Source organism: Aquarana catesbeiana, linkage group LG04, assembly GCF_042186555.1.
Source record: "Aquarana catesbeiana isolate 2022-GZ linkage group LG04, ASM4218655v1, whole genome shotgun sequence".
Classification (NCBI taxonomy): domain Eukaryota; kingdom Metazoa; phylum Chordata; class Amphibia; order Anura; family Ranidae; genus Aquarana; species Aquarana catesbeiana.
The window spans coordinates 611,504,579-611,529,246 of NC_133327.1; the positions used below are offsets into that span (position 1 = coordinate 611,504,579).

The 24,668-nt window shown below is 41.6% G+C and overlaps 1 protein-coding gene across 1 annotated transcript in view; it reads right to left on the bottom strand.

Annotated features, from left to right (window-relative positions):
- The window catches only part of LOC141140773 (serine palmitoyltransferase 3-like), a 224,306-nt gene that overhangs the window by 14,189 nt on the left and 185,449 nt on the right, over positions 1-24,668 (bottom strand). Inside the window, exons 10-11 of the mRNA XM_073628260.1 lie at positions 11,763-11,898; positions 6,382-6,511 (exon numbers count right to left, since the gene is read on the bottom strand). Coding sequence (XP_073484361.1) covers positions 6,382-6,511; positions 11,763-11,898 — 266 coding nt within the window. The remainder of the gene's footprint in view (positions 1-6,381; positions 6,512-11,762; positions 11,899-24,668) is intronic.

Consider the following 24,668-nt stretch of genomic DNA (forward strand, 5'->3'; position numbering starts at 1 on the left):
AGCGAGATGGTGGAAAGTCCCGAAATTCCAGCTTGTACCCCAGCGTTACCGTGGTGATGACCCATTTGTCCTGAATTTCCTCTTTCCAGACTATTGAAAACTGCAGAAGTCTTCCCCCCACCTTGGTGAGGGGGGTTGCCTCTTCATGATGAGGCTTTAGGATTCTGCTTTGCAGGTTTCCGGCCCCAGGACTTCTTTTGAACCTGGGTCTGACCCTGAGGTTTTCCTCTAGAGTCTGACGGCAGGGGCCGTCGCCACTGCCTAGAGGTGGAAGCCCCTGGCGCAGGAGAAAGAGACCGTTTAAATGAAGGGCACTTATACTTTCTTTTGACTGGCAAAAGAGTACTTTTCCCACTAGAAATTGTTTGGATATAGTTGTCCAAGTCTTCTCCAAATAGTCGCTCCCCATGAAAGGGGAACCCAGTTAGGAGGTTTTTACATGGTGCTTCAGTTGACCAATTTTTTAACCACAGGATTCTACGCATATGCACAAGCATAAGCGTAAGGCGGGATGCCTGCTGAATAGAATTCTTAATGGCATCTATGGCAAAGCATAATGCTTTTGGTAGTTCAGCCAAATCCCAAGCTTGTTGTGCAGGAAGCTTTCTAAGGGCCTGTTTAAATTGGACCTTTAGGGATGCCTATTGCAGCAACTGCAGGCTGAGTAACGGCACCTGCCATGGAAAAGGCAGATTTTAACAGGGATTCCAACTGTTTATCTGTTGGATCCTTTAGCATTTGTGCATTGTCTACAGGACAAGTTAGGCTATTATTCACACTGGAAATCGCAGCGTCAATTGCAGGTACTTTCCATCTTTTGGAGAATTTCTCCTCCAGGGGATAGAGAATTGAAAATCTCTTAGGAGGGAGAAAATGCTTATTCGGGTGATCCTATTCAGAAAAAATAAACTGTTCTAGTAATGCATGTGCAGGAAACGCATGCAAAAGCTGAGAAGGTTTTAAGGAACCCAAGGAAGAAGCCAAGCTTTCAGGAGACTCCATTAGGGGTAGCATGAAAGTGGAACGAACCATCTCCGTAAGAGATTGTATCAGCAATTTCTCAGATTGAGAGGCTGATAAAGGTTCATATACCGTTGTTTCCTCTGCAGAGGAATCCTCGGTTTGTTTTTCCTCCTGATCGACTGAGGGTAACACCTCATCCTGTGCCCACTGTTTCCCTTGCAGAGGTTCTGAAGTGGGGGAGGGGGATCTAGCATGCTTCCTATCCATTTGAATGGAGGATGCGATTAAAGCTGCTAATCTTTCTTCCAGACCCTGCAGGGAGGAGGAAAGGACATCTTCAGTCACATATACAGGTGCTGAGATGTGAGAAGCAGTTGCACCATCAATTTGTTCCAATGGTTCACCCTGGTTTGCTATAACTGGTAATTCAGGCAAGGATGACAGTGTGGAAATGTGACTCGAGATCCTAACGACTGGGGGTGAAACCTTTACTTTTTTGGTTTTTGTGGTGTCTTTTTTGGTAGGCATAGTCCTAAGTACAAAAACAGAGGCACTATAAAAATTGCACTTAATCGCTGAAAATAGTCATGACATTTAAAGCCGCTATAAAGTTCAGCCTAGTGCTGGGAAAAGAATGTCCTTCCTGTGTCATGAAATGCCAGTTTGCAACCCATATGTGTCCCACAGCTCCTGTGTCCCTGTGTTGCAGGCTGCTTGTTTCCTCCTCGTCAGCCGAGGAGAAACTGTCACAGCTGTAGCTTTATCTGTTTTAGCCTGCTGTGCATCCTCGTGGACGTTCACGGCACCGCGCTTAGGCCCCGCTCCCTCAGAGAAAAAAATTCTGCTCACTTTTTACATTTAAAATGTTCCCACGCTTGTGCGCGGCGTTTTTGGGTCCATAGACCCAACATGGGGGAGGGGAGGCAGAGATCCATCCAGCAGCAGGCACAAACAACAGTAAAAACAGCCAACAGTAATAAATTTAGCAGTATTAGCAGGACCTCTGCACCCCCCGCGGTGAGGTGGGGTAATGTAAAGGGGGTACAGCACTGATGTCCCCCTAACCCTCTGGTCCCTTCAGGGGTGAAAAAGAAAGCATTTTGCAGATTTCTTTTACCTTGAAAAAATCCCCCTGCACACGCTGCTGCAACCACACACAGACTGAGCTTTGCAGTGAAGACAACAGAGTGAGGTATGTGCATAGACTCCCTCTAGTGGAGAATTAAGGCATGACAACATTTTTTCCCTAATGGTAGAATACATAGGTGTTTTTAACACCCAAGTTTCTTCCCTTACCTTAGCCCCGCCGCAGGATTTGCTGAATTAACAGACAATCCAACCTGCACCCATCACGGCGGGCTGCGTTTAGCAAACCTTCAAGGACCAGGTCCCTAGATATCAGGGTTCAAACTTCCTTGGACCTGTAAAGCATCCCACCAGGAAAGCTAGGTAATATAACAAGACCAAAGCCCTGGGTTCCTAGGGTCCAGCCCTCAAAGAGAAGCGTTACAGGCAAAACTTCGTGCTTCGGATACGAGGCCCCAGGTACCATCCTTTTAGGCCTTAGTGGCACTTTGGATGGATCTGGTCTTTATGGAGGCTATTTAAATCCAGCATAGATACCTCCAGTGGAGCTCCTCAGAGCACATCTTCGCTCGTGACCAACACCTTAGACACTGGCGAAAAAACTGATGTGCTCCTGGAAGGAGGAGGGGCTATATAGGGAGTGAACTTCCTGGATTGGGTATAACCATTGTCTATCACCTGAAGGTGGCCTATAACCCATTAAGTAATTACTTAAGGCTCTGTGTCCCATGATGTACTCCAAGAAAAGGATTTTACAGGCAAGCTGTCATAAAAATCCTATTTTTGCCGGTGGAACACCGCTTTAAAAGAGATGTATGTGGGGTTTTTTTTTTTTAAGAATCATACTTGCCTAGGTGGATGCAGCATCGGTCCACCTCTAACACTGAGAACCGAGAGATCGCTCAGTTCTCACAGCTCCCTGAGCTGAGAGCTGGTGACTGTCAGTCACACAGGAGGTACAGTTCGCAGCGCCGTACACTTCTGACGTTGCCATCACAGTGGGTGGCGTCATCGGAAATGCCCGCCCCGTTGTGATGGCATCGAAGCCCTCGGCGCTGCCCACGGACTCCTGGGAAATGATGACAAGCATCTCCCAGGGGCACTAGCGAGCACAGGCGCTGAGGGAAATGACGTCAGGCGCTGTGGAGAGGAAGTGGCAGAATACAAAGGACCCCATAGCAACAGTACTGAAGGGGTGAGTAAAAAAAAAAATCCAAATGTTTTTCCTGATGCATAATGCTGTTGATTTCTGCAAAGTTTGTTTTATGGGTGGAACTCTGCTTTAAGTACTTGCAAGTGACATTCATTAAGTCATAAGTGCTGTAACCCATAACAAACTGAATTCAATCTGATTCAGGAAAAGGAAAGTAAAATGTTATTAAACACTATAGGCTACAACTGTTTGCACATCACCTTAGCGGGACTTTATTAAATAAGCCTAGTAGGGATTAAAAATAACTATGAAGTGCGGTCTTTTATGTCAATGCCCACAATAAAAATAATTGTCAAAGTTACAGTATACCTTTTTTCTTAACAAGTGAGATATTCTAATCTCTTGCTAATTCAGAAAGCCTAGGGGCTTTCATTGTACTCCAAATGCTTACAGCTCATTAAAGTATATTATGAACACAGTTGTTGACTTCTAGAGCAAGAGTTCTCTGATTTCACAGGCAGCAAGATTCTTTTCATCTGTCCATTTTAGACCAAGGAAAAGTATAGCCTTAGAAGACAGGGAGACCTGACATGGGGACGGAGGAATGCGGCATGATCTGTTAACTTTAAACTCAGCAAACCAAATGCTAAAAATATAAAAAAGGTAAACATGGTGGTGTATAGAGGCCTTTTCATGTAGGGGAGCAATTATGAAGCATAATGAGTGTCAGAGATTCAAAGTCACAATTTATATAAGCAATGGAAATTGTTTCAACTGTTCTTTCTCTCTTTGTGATGCCTATGTTTATCCATTTACACATGGTATTTAGAAGTCATTTCATCTATTCACATTTCAGGATAACATAATAAAGACCCATTTACACCAGAATGATCAGCAGCAGGGTGCATTTAATGTGCCTTGCAGAAAAGCAGCCTATTCATTAGAATGGGCAGGCCAGCACACTACGATGGATCAAACATACTACCTGCTCATTTTTTGGTAATGCAGTGCACTGAAACACGGGTGCATTGAAAAGCCATCCAAAATTAATTATTGATACTGGATTGCACCAAAACACATAACGTGAACTTGATGTTGAGTTATTCACTTTAAAGTGGATGTAAACCTGATTCATGAAATTTGAGCTGGGAACATAGATCTGTAGTGTTTTCTTATCTCTCTTGAAAGCCCTAAGTCCTGTGGCTTTCTCCTGCTCCAATATTCTGTTATCAGCATAACTTCTGTCAACTGTGATAAAACCAGGCTGAATTTTGTGGCAGGGTGGGTGCTATAAATAGATTAGCAGAGAGCTGCTCTATTCACAGCACAGCTCTGCTTAGGTGGAGAGGGAATGTGTGTCTTTCCTCCAATCAGCTGTCTCAGTGTATGGCCAGAGTCCCCTCCCGCAGGTTAATCAGGAAGAGAAAATTCTAACACGATGTGCACTTTCTAAACAGTATATAAAGCTGAAGACAGCAGATATATATGTAAACTTTACTGTATGTAGGGAGATTTGTTTAATCTCTGTGTATCATCCGAGGCTGTTCAGTTCACTGGGTATATGTGAGGGTTTACATCCACTTTAAGGTCATCACAGAAGACAAGGGGGCACTCTTTACGACTGGAGGAAAAGAGATTTAACCTCCAAATATGAAAAGGCTTCTTCACAGTAAGAGCTATGAAAATGTGGAATAGACTCCCTCAAGAGATGGATCTGGCAAGCTTAAGAGATTTAAAAAAAAGGCTTGGATTATTTCCTAAATGCACAAAATAATAACTAGATACTAATATTTATAGGTAGAGTTGATTTGATTGCGTCTTGGGAAATCATGCTTTGTTTGGATTCTTTTTCCTTCCCGATCTATGAATATGAAGGTTTTCTATTTTTGTGTGTTCTGTGTTTTTTTTTCTGTGGCTAGAACTGGTTGGACTTTTGTCTTTTCAACCAGATTAAGGGCACTTTCACACTGGTTCGCTTCAAAACTGCTAGTAAAATGCCTATGCATTAATGAAGCGCTTTTGCTGCGTTTGCGGTGTTGTTTTTAAAGGACATATGACTCAAAAACTGCACCAAAAACACTTAGCGGGGGCATTTTTTCATTTTAATGGGGAGGAGTGTGTTTGGTGCATTTTTTTTTAGCTCCCCAAACAAGCGCCAAAGATGCTGCAAGCAGGATTTTTTTCACCCCAACGGAAGCGCACCACCCCAGTGTAAAAACACTCATTTTAAAGGGAAGATTTTTTTAAACGCACAGTGTGAAAGGGCCCCAACTATGTAACCAATTTCTATATTTATAAACTGATATATATTGTGTGCCACCTCTCATAGAATCTAGCCACCAGACAGAGAATTCAAATGCACAGTAAAATTATAATAATGACATACTTTGACTTTTCTTTCTCCATGCACACTGGCATTTTTCATAAGCTCAAAAAAGCTAGAAAAAAGTGCTGGATGAAAAATGCTGATAATAGCATTTTTGTGCCAGCTTCTAGTTAGCATTTTAGTAGCTTTTAGAAGCATTTAGAAGCTTTTGGGAGCATTAACATTTTATTAGCCTTTTTGCAGTATATGAAGAAAAAAAAACCTTAGAAAGAGCTGTTAGTAGCATTTTAGTAGCATTGAGCCCTGGTTCACATTGCATGTCAAATCGGCGGCAACTGCACCATTGCAACACTGCATTTGCGTCTCTGTACTATTTTTTGTGATTTCGGGGTGTGATTTACATTGATATCTGTGCAGAAATCCACACAGATGTCTGTGAAATCGCAGCCAAAATCGGGACTGACATGCGGGAGTGAAATCGTGCGAGTTCATCTGAACTCACACGGCTTCATTTCCGCAGCTCAGTGAAGCAGTTAGGAGCATTTAGGAGTTTAGGAGCATTCAGCATTTTTTTTCTACTGGGAAAATACTCCAAAAAACTCTACAATTTTTTTTTTTTTTCTGCTTCTAGATGCTGAAGCTCAAAAAATGCCAATATCCTAAAGTAGAGTAGTGTGCATGGACAATAGGATAACACTATTTATTTCCTAGGAGCAGAACAAAAAAGGCTAACAGTCTTTATGGCAGCCATTTTTTATTGTAAGGGAAAAAAAACGATTACTACTAATACCATTCAATACTATTTCTAACTTTGTCCTATTTATAGGTAAGCAAACAAACCTAATTTACTTACAGTGTCTAAAATTTCCTTTGTATGTGCTGCCGAAATACAAAATCTCGCTCGTGCTTCAGTGATGGGAGTGGCTGGGAATCCAACTACAACAACTCCAATCTTCTTCTCCAGCATGTGCCTTGAAAATGCCCTATGGATAGAAAAATAGGAAAAAATGATAAAAGGGTAAATAAATACGAACAGATTTGAAAAAGTATAAACTTTCAGCACTCTGGACTGCTATTTTTTAAACACATACGTAGTCTGGGGCCTTTACAAGCATGTCACACTTTGCCCATTTGTTGTAGTAGTACAATCTTACCCCTCAAGGATAGGTGTGTGTGCTGTTAAGATTTTTAGAGATTCTGGTTGCCAACTGGTTCTCTTTAATCTTTCACTGCATTAAAATACTAATTTCTTCTTTATGCCAGCTGGAAACATCAGCAGGGCTCGTCCTGGGACAAGCCCTACTGTCATCACTGCGTTACTCAAAACCATTATTGTTCAAGCGCTTGATCTACATTCGAAATGTGAGTGTTTCCAACTTTCAATAGATTTCTCTGTTTATACGATTTCACACTATGTGGAGTATTTTCTTTTTCGTTTGTGCTATTTTGAACACTTGTCAGGATTTGGTCTGACAAGTCAGCTACATCTGAGGACTGCTTCTCTGTGATATCTCCTGACCAATTGGACCATCTTCCATCCTGAACTGGAGCCTGGATGTGGAGGCCTTGTTGACTCATTGAGCATATCCCCATTTGAGTCTCCTTATTCCGGTAAGCCTCCTCACTAACCAGTGGTGGTTTTATTGTCTGTGTCTTCACTCCAGTACGGATGGCACATGGAATCCCCTTTTTGGATATATAGTTTCTTATCCATGGACTGTTGTATTCACGGTTTAAAAACCTCTATATTATGGAACACGGACTTTAGTTTGAGTGTGAATTTCACATCACTTTTCATTGTTTTCATTTAACCTTGTGGTCAATTCACATTATTTATTAGGTGGTACTTATGAATTTGTAACATTTTTGAGCACTGTACAAATTTCTTGGTATACACTTGTCTTAGTGTTGTGCTGGCTGCTATTAGACATATGTTTATATGTCAGCGCGATATACACCAATTTTTCTGTAAAAAATTCGAATTGGAATACTTCCTAGGGCACACTGCTTATGCCTAGGGCATGCAAAGAATGCTGCTTATACTTCGCTTTGTAGCATTAATGGAGCAAATCCTGTTGTTGGTCATTTAATTGGTAGAAGCATTTATACTAGTTACATGCACAAGCTTTCCAAAAACTTTATAAAAAATTGAATAACCATGTATTATTGTTGGTTTATATTCAAATTAGACACATTAAGACAAAGAAGTATATAACTATAATAATACATCTAAATATTTTCAAATCAACAAAGCAAATGAGTGGCATTGCTTATCCATAGCATTGCTTATCCATAGACGGGATGGATCTTAGATCAGTGCCACTTGAAACATCTTTTCAACTTGTCGTGGATGCTAAACCTTTGCTATGTGTAATTAATGGAGTAACATGCATGGCTAAGATTAGTTTTACTGATGTCAACGAGAGTTAAATCTCCACAGACTTAATCATACTTAGTGGGATTACAAAAGGATTACTGGAGACTCATATTGGATAGCTTTCCATCTGTTACCATCCTTAATATCTATCATCAGAGGTGGACATAGAGCCTTTGTAGCATGTGGCATTGCACAAGAAGAACCCCAAAGAACAAAGGGTCCATCTAGGTTGCCATTAGGGTAAAAATATTGTAATTAAAGCCCCACTCAGAGCTAAAACATTTTTCACAAAACCTCCCTCTCACCCTCCTCCAATCCATGGTACTAAGCATAATTTCCACCCTAAATTGTCAAAGCGGATATACTCAACTAAGTTTGCCTCCAGGTGCCTCGTCACCACCAGTTACATGTGGGGTTACCGCTGATCCAGCATTGTCACGCTCCCCCTGAGCTTGAGACATCCAATTGGGAAATGTCTATGTCATGCAGGCACTGATGTGCACACCCAAAGAGGGACCCTTCCAGGAAATACAGAGAAGAGAAGCGGCTTGGGGATGCGGTTTCACGTGACAACCGCTTATGTTAAATAAATGGGCCTTTTGGATAGGTCATTTTTAAATTTATTTTACACTTCCTTTACAGCAATCGGATAGAGGGGGTGGTCATGAGGCTGATAGAAGAGTTAGGCTTTAATGGTTAGCAAAGTTATGATTGAACTGAAACTGTTAGCAAAGGCAATTTTGAGCACATGACTGCTGATTGCTCAGTTATCGCTTTTCTCAGAGTGGAGAGCAGTAACTGTTGGTCACCGCTCTCCACTCTGCCCCTCCAGCGTTTACTGGAGCGCCGGGCTGGAGAGGGGGCAGGTGCAGCCGGCATCAGATCTCAGCTGAGCGCTAATAGCTGCAGCCAGCTGTAAAAATAGAAAGTGCAGCGCTGGACTTGTGACATAAATATGTGAATAAATCAATTCATCAGATAACAAACTACAGTGAATGATTTCCAATCATTGATAACAGATCAACAACAACTGAGTGCTCATAAATATTACTAAAAATTATGTATTTAAGAAAAATAATAAATCAAAAAATGAAAGTGAAATAAAGTCCAAAATTATGATATATTTGGTATTCTATATGAGGCCCGGGGTCAGTAATGCACCATTTAGTGCTGCCCACCACCTGATGATGAAGTAGTGGAGGCTTACCAGAAAGCCTGTGACCGCCCTTACTCAGGGGGTTCAAAACAGGCTTAGTAGAAAGATGTAGACCACTGAGGGTATACTCCAGAGGACACTGCTGAGAGGAAACACCCACCTCCTTCATGGACGACCAGTTAGCAACAACTTGAAGTGCTTCTCAAGGTACTGTCCCAGGATCGCTTCACATAGAGCAGTCAGTAATTGCTTCCACGAATCCAGCAAAGATGAATCATGGGTACCAGTTTACTGGGAGTGATGCAACTGATAATGCTTCTGATAACTGCCTATATATGCTTAGCTATCCTTTAAATTTCCCACCTCCTTCCAGAAAGTCGTATTGTTGGAAAGCCTGACTCTCAATGGTCAAGATGTTGCTGGACACATGGCTGAGCCTTTCTTGTTGCAGCCAGCTGTCAATCAGGTATCTGGGTTGATCCAGACAATATGATCAGGATCTTTCCAAAGCCTGGAGTGGCTCTGTAATGTCAGCAGACAGCAGGATTTAGCCCACTGTCGACTAATTCTGGGTCACAGGAGAGCACAAGTAAGTGCACTTCTGTGATCCACAAGAGAAGTAAGACTAAAAAAGATTTGCCATACTTCTATTAAATATTATGGAGCAAGATATGGAAAGAAGCAGAATGTTTATGCAGTATATTGATACAGACAAAAGCCAAGCCCAGTAGGCAATGGTAATTAGGCCTTAAGGTACAATAAGTCCCAAATAGTTTTTTTCTGCAGGTGTACCCAGGGCTGTCTGTCATTATCCTTTGTAATATACAGGTAGGGTTGGCTTACCTATCATAATAAAATGTTTTAAAGACAAAAAAGTAAACTCAAATTTCAGCATACAGTTATGCCTCTCATTCACATACATGTAATCCAGATCTTTATGCTCTGGTCAAGCCTGTTTGAACGTAAACTGTATGAGAAGCCTTGTCTAAAGCTGCATCAGAAAATGCCATGAGTTTCAGATATTTTATGTGCATATTTGCCTATTCATGGGTCTGTTTCTAAGTGATTTTATCCCAAATGTTTTTTAATAAATAAATAAACCAATATCGTTTTATACTGTAGACTATGTCAGTGTAATGCTGTTCAAGAATGAGTGGATTCTATTTATTGTGGTAATCATAGACAACTTTGCATGTCTCTCAGACTGAGAATTCCGGGAGAAAGATCTTATCAACTACCTACTGCTGTTAATTTAGTAAATGTATTTATTCTTAAGCCACGTACACACCATCCGATTGTTGGCAGGGGATTGTCTGTTGACAGACTGTTGACCTAAAATCCGACCATTAGTATGTTCCTTCAGACAACTGTTGTCCAACTTTCAGCCAACAAATGTTGGATGACAGGCTAGTAAATTCTTGGCGGACAACAGTCTGTTCTTAGATTTTCGTATCATCTGTACACAAGTCCGTCACACAAAAGTTGAAAGTACAAACACGAATGCACGGAATCAATGCTCACAAAACACGAAATTAGCAGAAGATGCCCAAAGGGTGGCGCTCAAGAGCTGAAATTCCTCATAGTATGTCACTACGTTCGTGTTTGTTGGCCAATAATTGTGTACCGTTAGTTTGCAAGATCCTGGCACATGCCCTTTGGACAAAAGTCTGACGCTCTGTTGGCCAACAATCCGATCGTGTGTACCAGGCTTTAGTTTCCCTTTAAAAAGTGGACATGCCAACCTTTTTTTGTTTCAGCTATAAAAGAGTAAAAAAAATCTTTAAAGCTTGCACAAGTTTTAAAGGATCATTTCACCCAGAAAAAGGCATTTACATTATTGGAGGTGTCTGGCTTCTTGTATAACCTGGAAACTGCAACAGCAAGATTTCTCTGCCACATTTTCCAACTTTATGTGCTGGAAGTTTTGGGTGTTTAAGTCCATGTTTTCAGTTTCTCTTTTTGCAGTATTCATTATATGAAGAATTCAGCAGAGAGTGGGACCCTTCTTAATGACCACAGTACATAAAAAGGCCCAGGAACCTAACCACAGACATCTCACCAACAGAGTCACTAAACTGGCAGGCGGTTTAACTATCCAGCACCAGGATCATATTTAGACATGTCACTCCCATTTCTGACAAGCTGAACTCCTTTTGGGGCCCGTTTATATTCCTTTTCACAGCATGAGTGTGTTGGCTGACAAATATTTATATACTTTTATACTTGGAACAACCAGCATTTTAAAAGTCTTGCCTAGGTGGATGGAGCATCGATTCAATGCTGCATTTCTTCCTTGCCGGCTCTGAAGTGAGAACTGAGCAATCATAGACCACTGGTCACTCAGCTCTCCCCCTCCTCTCTGAGCAGAGAGCCATGACTATCAGTCTCTGGCTCCCTGCTCTGCCCCTCCAGCACTAACTGGAGTGCTGGGCTATGGAGGGGGTGGGGAGAGCTAGTTCAGGCTCTCGGAGAGGCTGAGCCATGTGCCAATCCAGGCTTCTGGGTGGATCCCGACCATATGGTCATGATGTTTCCAGAGCCTGGACTAGCTCTGTGACATCAACCAACAGCGGACTTCAGCCCCCTGTCAGCTGAAAACAGGTCACAGGATGCAGAACTAACTGCACTCCTGTGATCAATTGGAGTAGCCAAAACAGCTTTGGCTATACTTCTCCTTTAAGTGGTTTACAGTCATTCTTACCCAACTTTGCCTGGCATGTACAAAAGGACTGGAACAACTGGAGAATCTTCATTGCCATAAGTGATGAACCCCATGTCCCGTAACCTCTGTCGGAAGTATTGTGTGTTCTCTGCAAGCTGACGTACTCTTTTCAGGCCTATAAAATTAAAAACAAAAGAAATACATCACCCATTTGCCAAAGGAAAAGTATGAAGATAGCGCTACAAGAAAGGAAACAATTTACAATACAACAATGCCCTGAATGTTACAAGGACAGAAAGTAAAGTGACGTATTACAGACAGAACATAGGGGAGTACTACATACAGCAAACATAACCTGACTCTGAGGCTCCAAAACTTTTTCCACTACACAAAAATAGTTTGGCTAGAATTCTACTTTGAGACATAGAGCTCTTATTCTGTTTGTTCCCCCTAGACTTAAAGTAACCCACCTTATGTGCATACTTGCCTCTAAGCCAATGACTCGTCACAATGTTTGCTTCAATCTTTTTCATTCTGGCTACATCTGTGTAATTGCTCCTCAGATTTCTAAGGGGCCGCCTACCAATTGTTTACTGCTTGCAGTGTAGTGGCCCACAGCTGTGTGTTTGAGGTAAGTAGGAGCAACTGGGGCAAGGAAGGGTGGGGGCAAAAAAGATAATTGTACTTTGTCCAGAAGTGCACTTACCACTTTTGATCAGTATTTTGCTAAAGTATACTTGTCATAAGAGAAGTGTGTGTGGGGGGGGGGGCTGTCATTGCTGTCTGCAAAATGCTAGTTACATGGCTGCTTATAGCTTTAATACTTTGTGATCACAACCCAACCTGAAGAAGTCAAAGCAATCACAATGGTAACATTATCAAAAGGTACTCAAAAACCAACATATATCTATCATGACAGGTGAACTTTAAACATGCTTGGATATTTTTTAGTTATTCATGTAAGAGATACCTTTGTTTGGGAATGGATTGGTAACCTCTGAACACCCATATTTGAACAGATCAGTACAGCCTTATCAGCTGCAATTTTAATGGTTGGACAAATTCTCATTGATTCATTGGGAAAACCTTTATCAATAGACTTTGTTCCATTTGGGAAAATGACAATATGGTAAACTGATAACATGCCTGGAAGCCGTGTGATATATTGTGTGGCTTGTTTATAAGATTTCTTGCTCTTGCTCTGCTCATTGAACTATGATACCAGTCAATTCATTCTAACAAACATGTATCTTCCTTTGAAGTATCAAAAGGTGAAATCCCTGTCCCTGGTATTTACCAAAATAGATTACATGCAATATCAAGCCCTATTAATATACTTGTTTCTTCGAAGAGAACTCACCGCAAGCCTTTCATCATCAGGCCACAAGGCCCCTGTGTCAATCAAAGTGAATGATACTGTGGTTTATATGGATATGGAGTAAAAGCCAGAAATGATACCGCAGCACACAAATGTAATGTGATATACTGTAGGTAAAAAGCAACCAGGATACAGGCCATACAGTCTGTTCACTAAACTGACAGAAGTGACATTCAGTTCCTGCTGCAATTTGTAAGCAAAACCTGGAAATAGAATAAAGAATGTCTAGATGCAAGAAGAGTGTTATATTTTGCAGCTTAGCAGTCCTTAGATGTGGTGGCTGCATTGCTTTCCTTTTTCGGGTTATGTACATTTTCTGTAAGACCCCTTTCACACTGAGGCAGTATTCAGGCGTTTTGAGAGCTAGAAATAGCGCCTGTAAAGCGCCTGAAAACTGCCTTCCATGCTCTGCAATAAGTACTTTCACACCCGGGCGGTGCGCTTGCTGGACGTTAGGAAAAGTCCTGCAAGCAGCATCTTTGGGGCGGGTTGGGAGCGCTGTATATTGCAATGAATAGGCTGTGCTTCCGAAGCGCCACAACATGGGAGTTTTTAACCCCTTTGGGTAAAAAGCGCCCCGCTAGCGGCCAAAAAGCAGAGCAAAAGCGCCGCTTAAACAGCGGTAAAGCGCAGCTAAAACGAGCGTCGTTTTACCGCAAAAGCGGTCCCAGTGTGAAAGGGGTCTTAGTAAGGGGTCTTAGTACAGAAAAATACCCGATGAGCCTGCCAGAAACCCATTGTCCTTGTAACCTTCTGTGAACTTAACTGACATCTTAAACTGGTATTTTTTTCCTACACTAAAATAGATGTTACACTTTCCTGCTCTAGGCAACGATATTGCACAGAGCAGTCCCTTATCTCCACTTTGGCAGTCCCCTGCCGATGCTGTCAATTCCCCCCTCCTCCAGGTGCCACCTTAACAAGACAGGTGCTATGGAGGCACCCCTGCTCCATAGACACACACAGCACCAGAAGCCAAACCCCTGCTACCACCTCCCAGGAGTATGACTGACAGCAGCAGGAGTCTTTGGCTCCTGCAGATCTCAGTGTCTCCTGTGAGACCAAAAGTGAGAGAAGCAGTGCTGCAGCTGGGACAACGCTGGAGCGGTGACATGAGTCAGTTAAGTGTTTGGAGATTGGGAGGGGGGCAGTAAAGATAGTAGACAGTTTACCTTATTGCAGAGAATGCACTGAGTTAAAAAAATTGACTTTAGAATCAAACCACTTGATGCCCATGCTTTAGCTGTAAGACGGCTACAGCGCGGTCTTAAAGTGCTGGGAGGGCGTACATGGATGTCAGCCTGTGCTCATGCTGGGTGGCGCACTCTGTGATCACTGAGTCTTTGGGACTTGGCTGATCACAGATCCCGGCCCTTTACCATGTGATCAGCTGTCAGCCAATGACAGCTGATCTTGTGATGTAAACAGAAGTCGGTAATCTGCTTTTTTTCCCCCTCACGCCAACAGCGTGAGGATAAAAAACAAGCCGATTACTGGCTCATGTAAAAGGGACATCGGTCCCACACACCGACAGCCACTGCCGCTAAGCAGTGCCCATCAGTACTGCTAAGCAGTGCCCACCAGTGCCACCTATCAGTGCCTCATCATTAGTGCCACATATCAGTGCTGCCTATCAGTGCCACCTACCAGTGCCGCCTATCAGTGCCGCACCATCAGTGACTCCTGATCAGTGCCCATCAGTGTCAACTATCAGTGCCGCCTTATCAGTGACCATCAGTGCAGCCTCATCAGCACACATCAATGAAGGAGAAGAATTACCTGTTTGCAAAATTTTATAACAAACTATGAAAACGTTTTTTTTTTTTCCAAATTTTCAGTCTTTTTTTGTTTGTTTAGCAAAAAATAAAAAACACAGTGGTAATTAAATACCACCAAAAGAAAGCTCTATTTGTGTGAAGAAAATAATAAAAATTGAATATGGGTACAGAGTAGCATGACCGCTCAATTGTCAAAGTGTGACAGCGCTAAAAGCTGAAAATTGGCCTGGGCAGGAAGGGGGTAAAAGTGCCCAGTAAGCAAGTGGTTAAACTATCAGTCTTTACTTACTGTGAACTACAAAGCATCTGTTATGGCGATGAGGAGGGGACAGGTGTTTGTAGTATCAATCAGGGGAGCAGCCTATGGTGACAATGTTGCTCTTTCATAGATACAGTAAGGTTAGTGTTGTCACTCTAGGACAGGAAATGGGTTACAAGCAAAATCACCAGGTGAAGAAAAAAAGCGTGAAAATAGAAAATGAATGCAGTCACTACATCTAAGGACTTGGTAAGCTGAAATGTATTCCTTGGGTTTATATTTAAACAAATATATTCAAATTCCAGTCTATTGTGGTTCACCAAGATTACCTCTTGTGATTCCTACAGCACTGTAGCCAAACCAGTGGCTTAGTACTGTCAATAGACAGAGTAGCTGTACTGAGCCATTGAGAGGCCTCATCCTAATACATAGTCACAGGTGCTTCCCCCTTACTGCCCCATGGCTGCATAACTGTGTTGAGCTAGGTAGTTTTTTTTTTCTTTTTTGCTTGATAGTGGCACATGGACTTTATGAATTTTGTGATTATTGTTGTCCAAATTATTTGATATTTTTTATCTTCATTTATGAATTATAAGGCACTGTAGGAATTATGGGAATATGGGAGGGAGAGGGAGAGGGAGAGAGAGAGAGAGAGAGAGAGAGAGAGAGAGACTTTGACACTTCACACCTAATTAACTTATTTATTTGATTATTTGTTTTTTATTGGATTCACTCATGAATTAGAAGGCACTTATATGCACGTTAATAGATAGCGCAACACACCCCTTTCCCTTTTTATTCGTGTTTTTTATTGTTATGTAAAATACAGTGAGTGCAGCTGTCTAAATTGGTGAGAATGTTCACATTCTGAAAGATATTTTCACTGAGCGCAAAATATCTTTTTATTTTTTGATGAATAAATAAAAACTGATCATTGTAAGCACCCCTGTCAAAGATGAATGGTTTGTCTGAACCCACTAAATGCTACATATGCAGGACAATTTGTTCTGTTGAAAAACAACACACTGGCTAGATCCCCAGGTGAAAATAAAGGAAAAGAAAGCCTAAAAAACAAACCTAATGCAGCCACTACATCTAAGAATCGGTAAGCTCCAAAATAATACAGGTTTGCATTTGGGTTTAATACCACTTTAAGTTTATGCTAGGTGTTTTTAACATGGGATGCTTTAAGCACCTTGTTCATATTTTGTGCTGGGCACAGAGAAGAGAATAAAAATCATTTTCTCTTGAATTGCTTTAGCAGCAGAGGGCCACTGTGCAGGTATAATGGCTGCCGGCAGGACAAAGTGTCAGCGCCAGACCTTGGGAAATTTAGCTCCATAGGAATAAATGGAACTTTCTTTCTCAAAAGGTAAACGTTTCAATACAATAACTGGAGAATAGAGCACAGCAATAGTACACGCTTGACAGCTAATGAGAAGGACTGGGAATGTGGATTCACTAAAAAGGCAGCAATCTGTAGGTCTCACTGTATAGATGGGAACCCCTGCCTATTCGGAGCACAAATTGTTGCTTTTGTGTTAGTGCGTGCAGTGTGTTGTAATCTTTATGGATCACAGATCCTATAGGTGAAGATCAACAATAGCTTTGTGTAGACCCCTTGCTGAGGGTATTGGAGAGAGGCAGAAAGCAGTTCCTTTTCCAGGATGTTCCAGCCCATTGGAGTCTCTAAAAAGACACCCATTCTATATAATATATATTAGACATCCAGTGCTCTTCAGGACATTTACTCTATTCATGTGCGTAGGAGCAGAACCCTTTCCTGCAATAACAAGGCCATGCTTCCTGAATCTCGGGAACAGGCAGCCATCCCAAGCCAGATGACCCTGTCACATGCCAGCGTCTCTCGGACTGTTCTTCTGAAAATCTACAACAAGAATAAAACTGCTAGCAAACATAAAGTTATGCAGCTCCAATACAATGATGAAATGTAAAGCAGTACTAAATCCTCAGCATATAACTATAATACGTTTTAATATGAATTCCCACATCTATTAATGAAACCATCATGAAAACAAAGATAATAAAAAAAAGGAGGACAGTGACCTAACTGTGTCGCTAAACTGCAGCACAGAAAAATAAGAGCACCAGACTGGCTGTGTTGTGTGATAGGGCTGTATAAATCTCATGACTGGATGGACAATGATATAAATCCTTTTGGTGGTAAGACAGCCTTGATATACACTGATCAGCAATAACATTATGACCACTGACAGCTAAAGTGAATAACATTGGTTATCTTGTTTCCAATGGCAAATGAAAGTGAATGGGATATATTAGGCAGTAAATGAATAGGTTTCCATGATGTTGATGTGCTGAAAGTAGAAAAAAATGGGCAAGTGTAAGGATTTGAGCAACTTTGACAAGGGACAAATTGTAATGGCTAGATGACTTGGTCAGAGCAACTCCCAAACTGCAGCTCTTGTGGGATGTTTCTGGTCTGACATGGTCAAGACCGAGCAAAAGTAGTCAAACCAGCGAACCGGCGACAGGGTCATGTGCGGCCAAGGCTTATTGATGTACATAAAATGCAAAGGCTGGCTCCTGTAGTCAAATCCAATAGAAGAGCTACTATAGCTCAAACTGCTGAAAAAGTTGAGTGTGGTTCTGATAGAAAGGTGCGAGTACATCACAGTTTGTTGCATATCCACAGATTGGTCAGGGTGCCCATGCTGACCTGTGTCCACAGCCAAAAATGTCTACAATGGGCAAGTGGACATCAGAACTGGACCACGGAGCAATGGAAGAAGGTGGTCTGGTCTGATGAATCAGGTTTTATTTGACATCTTGTGGATGCCTGGGTGCATTGATTACCCAGGGAAGGGGGGGGCGCTGTGTAATATGCAGGGGGGAAGGGTAAGGGCTGTGTGATGTGCAGGGGAGGGCTGTGTAATATGCGGGAGGCTGTGTAATGTAAAGGGGTCCAGAGGTATGGGGGCTGTGTAATGTAAAGGGGTCCAGAGGTGCAGAGCTGTGTAATGTAAAGGGGTCCAGATTATTATCTTCATTTATTAGCAGGTGAATGGGGCCCTCCATGCATTCACATGCAATGAATCCAGCCCTTAAGTGGAAAAAGGTTGCTGACCGCTGCTTTAGAGAATATATACAGATAATATTGATATAATATGTATACCATATATACTCCAAAAAAATGAGATTTTGTTTTTAAGACCCCTTTCACACCAAGGGCGTTTTGCAGGCACTATAGCATTAAAAATAGTGCCTGCAATCCCCCCTCAAACAGCTGCTCCATTGTTTCCAGTGTGAAAGCCCAAGGGTTTTCACACTGGAGTGGTGCACTGGCAGGACGTCAGGAAAAGTCCTGCCAGCAGCTTCTTTGGAGCGGTGTGTTTACCGCTCCTCCACCTGCTGCTCCCCATTGAAAATAATGGGGCAGCGCTGGGATACCGCCGGCAGAACGCTGCTATTGCGGCGCATTGCGGGCGTTTTTTTTTCTCGGCCACTAGCGGGGGGTAAAAGCACCCCGCTAGCGGCCGAAATTCGCCGCATATCCGACGGTAAAACGCGCTAAAAATAGCGGTGTTTTACCGCCGACGCTATAGGTGGCTCGGTGTGAAAGGTGTATAAGGCTGGGTTCACACTGCAGCACGAAGCGGCTCACAGCAGCGGTCCAGTGTGTCCCCATTCACCGCTTCAGGTCCGATTTCAGTCCGAATTTTGGGCTGAATTCGGACCTGAAACGGACCAAAAGATGCACAGGGCTCCTGTGCAATTTGCACCGGAGCTGCTGCAGAGATGTGTGAACCGGCTCCATAGAGAGCCGGTCACAATCACTTGCTATGCGAATTGGATGCAGGGAAACATTTTAACATGTTTCTATTAGCATTAGAAGTTTGTCAAATGATTTTACATGATGTCTAGATATGCTCTTTAAAGCCCCATTCCATCTTCTGGGTATCCGAGCAGTGAGCCTGCAGGGGCAGCGTCTGAGGCATGTTAAGTATTGCAGCAAAAGCTGCTTATTTACAGTATTTTGAAAAAACCTGGGCAACATTAAAAAAAAAAAAATCTGGAAATGGGCCTTAAAAAAGGGACTCTGCTGAGGACTATCCACATTGAACTGACCATTATTTTTTTTTTATCTCAGTAGATTGCTTCAAAATGGGGTTGGATGCATTTCCAAAAGCACAAAATATAACAGGCTATTATATGTATGAGAAATATATAGCAGCTTGTTATTCCGATTGCCTTCAGAGGGTCTGGAATTTATTTATTTATTTTTTTCCTTATTAAAGCAAACTGATCCACCCTTTAGAAAGGTTTTTTTTTACCTTCTCTGAAATGATTAGAGGCTAAAGTTTTTTAAGAAAGCAAAGTTGTTTTATTTTTTTTTTTAAGTGTGAACTCATAGGTTTACTAGCCCTTTACTCAGTTAGCGTTATTAAATAAAGTTATTTTGCCTACGTTTTTCAGTCTATATTGTAAGCTTTTGTGTTTAGTTGGGTTTAATCAGCTAATTTTGCAAAGTTGACAAGACACAACCACAAAATATGATTTTCACCATGTAAAATAAAGCATCCGTACAGTAACAGATGAAAAAAACAACACAAAATCAATTAAGCCAGTTTCTTTACTACAACTCTCTCCAGGATTTAATACCAGCGGAAGACTGTGGTATTTTTAAAGGGATATTTTTGGCAACCTCTATCTCCACAGAAATCCACCCTTGCACTTACAGCTTTTCAAAAAACACAACAAAATAAAAATGCTTTTCCATAGACTTGGGGTTTCCACAATGAGAACTCAAACAGATGTGGAACATTGTCTGCAGCGGTTTCCAAACATATCCATGTGTCAACCATTTTAAACATATTAAAATGATGTTTGCCAAGAAATAAAACATTTGTGCAGAAAAACACAGATTTATGGATAATTTATGTTCAGTCATGGTGGTGTGTTATAATGCTGGAAAGAATAGGCATTTAACAATCTGTTGCTTGAAGGAAAAGCTATGGCTGAAAGAGTGGGCTATATGGACATCTGAGCTCTCCCTGGGCCATTCTGCCCCGGCAGGGAAGATATTTAGGGGGTTCAACTCCTGGAACCTGTTTAGAAACTGTTCAAAGGACTTTTGACGTTTAGTAAATGATTTGTTAGGGGCTTTTCCACATTTTCATTGGAACTTTACTTTTCTCCACCCTGTTAAGCCATAAGATGGTTCAAGCATCCAACTCATTATTGGGCCTCCAAAATGCAATCTGACTAGTCTCTCATTTCCTCTTATTGCCAAAGGTTCTGTGGGTCTAAGCATGATGTCTATGTGGATAGGGTTCCTGAGTTCAATGCTTAGCAAGGAGTTTGTATATTCCCTCCATATTTAATGGATTCCTACCTTAGCCATAACAATATACTGGTAAGGTTATAACTGACCTCTGACCAAAGCAGCCCTAGTGTGTGTGTGTGTGGTTCTTTATAGAAAAAAGAAAATAGTAATATGAAAAGCTAGCCATACACATTAAGATTTCTCTCATTCAGATTCACGGAATCATTTGATTCCCCCATCCACCCTAAACATTGTGGATGAGATCATCTGCAGTGTCAGCTATTGTATTCTGACAGCGAGCAACTGCAGCTGTCAGAATACCCAAACAGGGCCTGCAATTAATTGGATGGATTCTGCCAAACCAGCTGCTGATGAGGCCTGTGCTTGTAATTACACTGGAAGAGAAAATATTAAAGGTCCAGTTCGCATCTAGTCCATTCATATTGTTTTAAATCAATCCCAGATGAAGGGCCATTTTTGGAGTCCCAAAACATGTTGGCTACTCTTTGGACTGTCCCACTGACTTTTATTGGAATACAGTTGTACCTGGACCTTCTGGCAGTGGTGTGGCACCTCAATTTCCACTTTTGTTTAATTGGATGGAGGCACTGTTCAGGCTAAAATTTTCCTCATGGCTCCCTCAACTTGAAAAAATGTTTTTTATTAAACCAGATGTTGCCAACAGTGCCACCCATGGAACAACTTTTGTCCGATTTAGCCCAAATTGGCTGAAATATTTATCAATGTATGACTAGCTTAAGAGGCAGGACCACACTTCAATTATGTTCCCCTCAGGTCACTTTTACTGTGCTGCTCATAACCCCTCATTCTGTGACTATATAGTTTTTTTACACCTCATACAATATTATAGAATTATATACAGTATGTGGCAAGGTGATCATTTTCTAGCCATAATTCCCTTGCAAAATACTTAAGAAACAGCACAGCGTTACACATACACTGACAGACCTTGGCAGCACCCAATATCCAAAGACCTCACAGCTACCAACTGGTTTGTTCTGGTGTTTGGTGGTTTACTTCCTAGCCTGCAATACTTGGTCTAAAATAGTTTGTAAAATTCATGAAACTGTAACTGAATACAAATAAAAGGTGGACATTGTCACAAACCCAACATATACCAGAATCTAGGAAAGCCTAAAAAGACATGCCAGATACAAACACATACGACCTGGAGTGGTCCTCCAGGAACTCTGGAATCTGCCAAAACTTCTCGCAGGTTTGATGGGTTTGATTTACTAAAACTATGGGTTTGATTTACTGAATTTGGAGAGTGCAAAATCTGGTGCAGCTCTGCAAAGAAACTAATCAACTTCCAGGTTTTTTTTTGTCAAAGCTTCAATAAACAAGTTAGAAGCTGATTGGCTACCAAGCACAGTTGCACCAGAGTTTGCACTCTTCAGTTTTAGAAAATCAACTCCTCTGTGTTTCTCATCTTCAATTTGATTTGGTTTAAAGAGAAGTATGGAGCTGAAAAACGAAAAAAAAAAAATAAAGTTATACTCTTCTAGGTGGATGGAACATTGGTCTGATGTTAACTGTCCCCCACAGCCTCTAAGACCAAGAACTGAGTGATCAAAGACCACTGACTGCTCAGATCTCGGTCTTCAGTGAGCAAAGAGCCGGTGACTGTCAGTCGCGGGCTCTCTGCTTTGCTACTCCAGAGCTCACTGGAGTGCTGCGCTGTGGAAGGGGTGGGAGTGGTGGCCCTACTTCTCCTTTAAAGAGGCACAATGCACTGTAAACTTCAATTGTTCAATTCGCAACTGCTGTGTAAAGCCTCCAAGAAGGCCATCACGTTTTTTTCACAAAGAGGACCCCGGCATGATGCCCCAGAAAAAGTCCTCCTTGTGATGAAACCGGTTGGGTGGAGGCACAGATCCGTGTCATCGCATTCATCCTGACTTACTAATGATTGTTATCCATATACTGGGGAGCTACAGTTCATAGAGGGAACCATGAATGCCAACATGTACTTTGACATACTGAAACACAGCATGATCCCCTCCCTTTGGAGACTGGGCCACAGGACAGTATTACAACATGATAACGACTCCAAACACACCTCCAGGGCGACCACTGCCTTATTAAAGAAGCAGAGGGTAAAGGTGATGAACTGGCCAATCATGTCTCTAGACCTAAACCCTATTGAGCATCTGTGGTGCATCCTCAAACCGAAGGTGGAGGAGCGCAAGGTCTCTAACATTCACCAGCTCCGTGATGTCGTCATGGAGTAGTGGAAGAGGACTTTAGTGGCAACCTGTGAAGCTCTGGTGAACTCCATGCCCAAGAGGGTTAAGCCAGTGCTGGAAAATAATGGTGGCCACACAAGATATTGACATTTTGGACATTTTCACTTAGGGGTGTACTCACTTTTGTTGCCAGCAATTTAGACATTAATGTCTGTGTGTTGTTATTTTGAGGGGACAGCAAGCTGTACACTCACTACTTTACAATGTAGCAAAGTACCATTTCTTCAGTGTTGTCACATGAAAAGATATAATAAAATATCTACAAAAATGTGAGGGGTGTACTCACTTTTGTGAGATACTGTATATGTGGTGGCAGTGAATACACAAAGGTGGACTTTGGGATCTTGGAATTTAAAATTGATTTAATCCGTTTCCATGGTTTTGGGATTTTTTGTTAGTGTCAAGCAATTGACATGTGGACTTACTGACTTACTTTTGTTTTAAATTTTTGTCTTAATTTTTTTGGGGTTTAGTGCAACACAGTTTATTAAAATAAATATACAAATATCACGTTTGATCAGAGAGAATGCTGAACTCCAGGAAAACAGCTAAATACAATGATGAAATGCATATTTTGTGAGTTGTTTTACCTGCCAAAGAATTTGTGTTTCTATCCATTTAGTCCTAAGATTTTCCTGCCACACAACCCAACCCTGTCTGGCAGAAGAGAAGACCTGATTTTCCACTTACACTTACAGGTCTGGTCCCTCCCCCACTCTGACTGGAAAGAGAAGCAGTAGACTTATTAGCTATTCTCTATGTCACTCTGCTCTATCCTCCAATCATCATGCTTCTTGTCACCACATTTGCATGCAGCGCACCCGATTGACTCTGTTGCCACTACTTTTCCTAGTCTGTGCCCTGCTGTACGGGGTGTTGCAAGAGGCTAATGCTAGATCGAATTCATATACTCACACAAATTGCATTTAATAATGTGTTAATGAATACAGAGCTGCATTAATTTGTGTCTTTTATATTTGCCTGAAGTTCAGCTTTATGTCCACTTTTCCACCAGCAGCTTGGGTAACAAAACCCATTTTTAGTGGTTATACTTTGAACAAGTGTTCTTATTTCCCTTTGATCACTGTGTTTGATTTGGCAAAAAAAAAAGGTCACTGTGAAGTTGTGGTGAAGAATGGAAAGGTAATTATGTAACTGTCCCGTTATAACACACGCAATCAAAGAAATCCATATTTGATATTTTGAAGACACCACCACTATTTTATGTGGAAATGAGAGCCGCATATTCCCCCTGAGACTCGGCATGATGAAGAGATAGTGAAGTGAAAACTTAATTCTCATTTAGGAATGTCATTTTTAAGCACCATTGCTGAACATATGGAACAACCTGGATCATAAATCGCTGTTATGGGATCTCTATATATACATTCTGTTTTAATATACAGCCTGTTTATTCTGGACCACAGAAAGCAGTTACAGTACATTCGAATGAGTATTTGATAGTCCAAAGTATACAAACTTTTTTTTTCCCTGTGAAGCAACACATGACCTGAGAAAGTAGACGTAAAGAATTGGGAAAGGCAGTTTTTATTGGCAGATGCAGATTACATAGATTTTTATTTAACTTATTTTTATTGAACAACTTTTTTTATTTTAGCTTTGAATAGAGAATGATTATGACCCATCAGGCTTTTTTTTTCTGTCGGAGTCCTGTTGGGGAAATCTCCCTTTACATTCTGTCCCACGGAAAAAGCAGAGATGTCCCCAAAATTAGGTGTAGCACCCTGATGTTTAGGCAGGGTTGCTATTAAATTTAGTTGCCAAGTGATAATTGCCCTGGCCAACTGTTAGGAGGTCAATTGATTTCGCTCTAATTCTGGAATTGCTGCACTTCTCTCTTCTGTCACTAAATGGCCGGGTGTCTGGTGACATTAGATAAGACAAGGACATTGCAAAGACAGATTAGGAATGAATGGGGTGTCTCAGCCAATGGG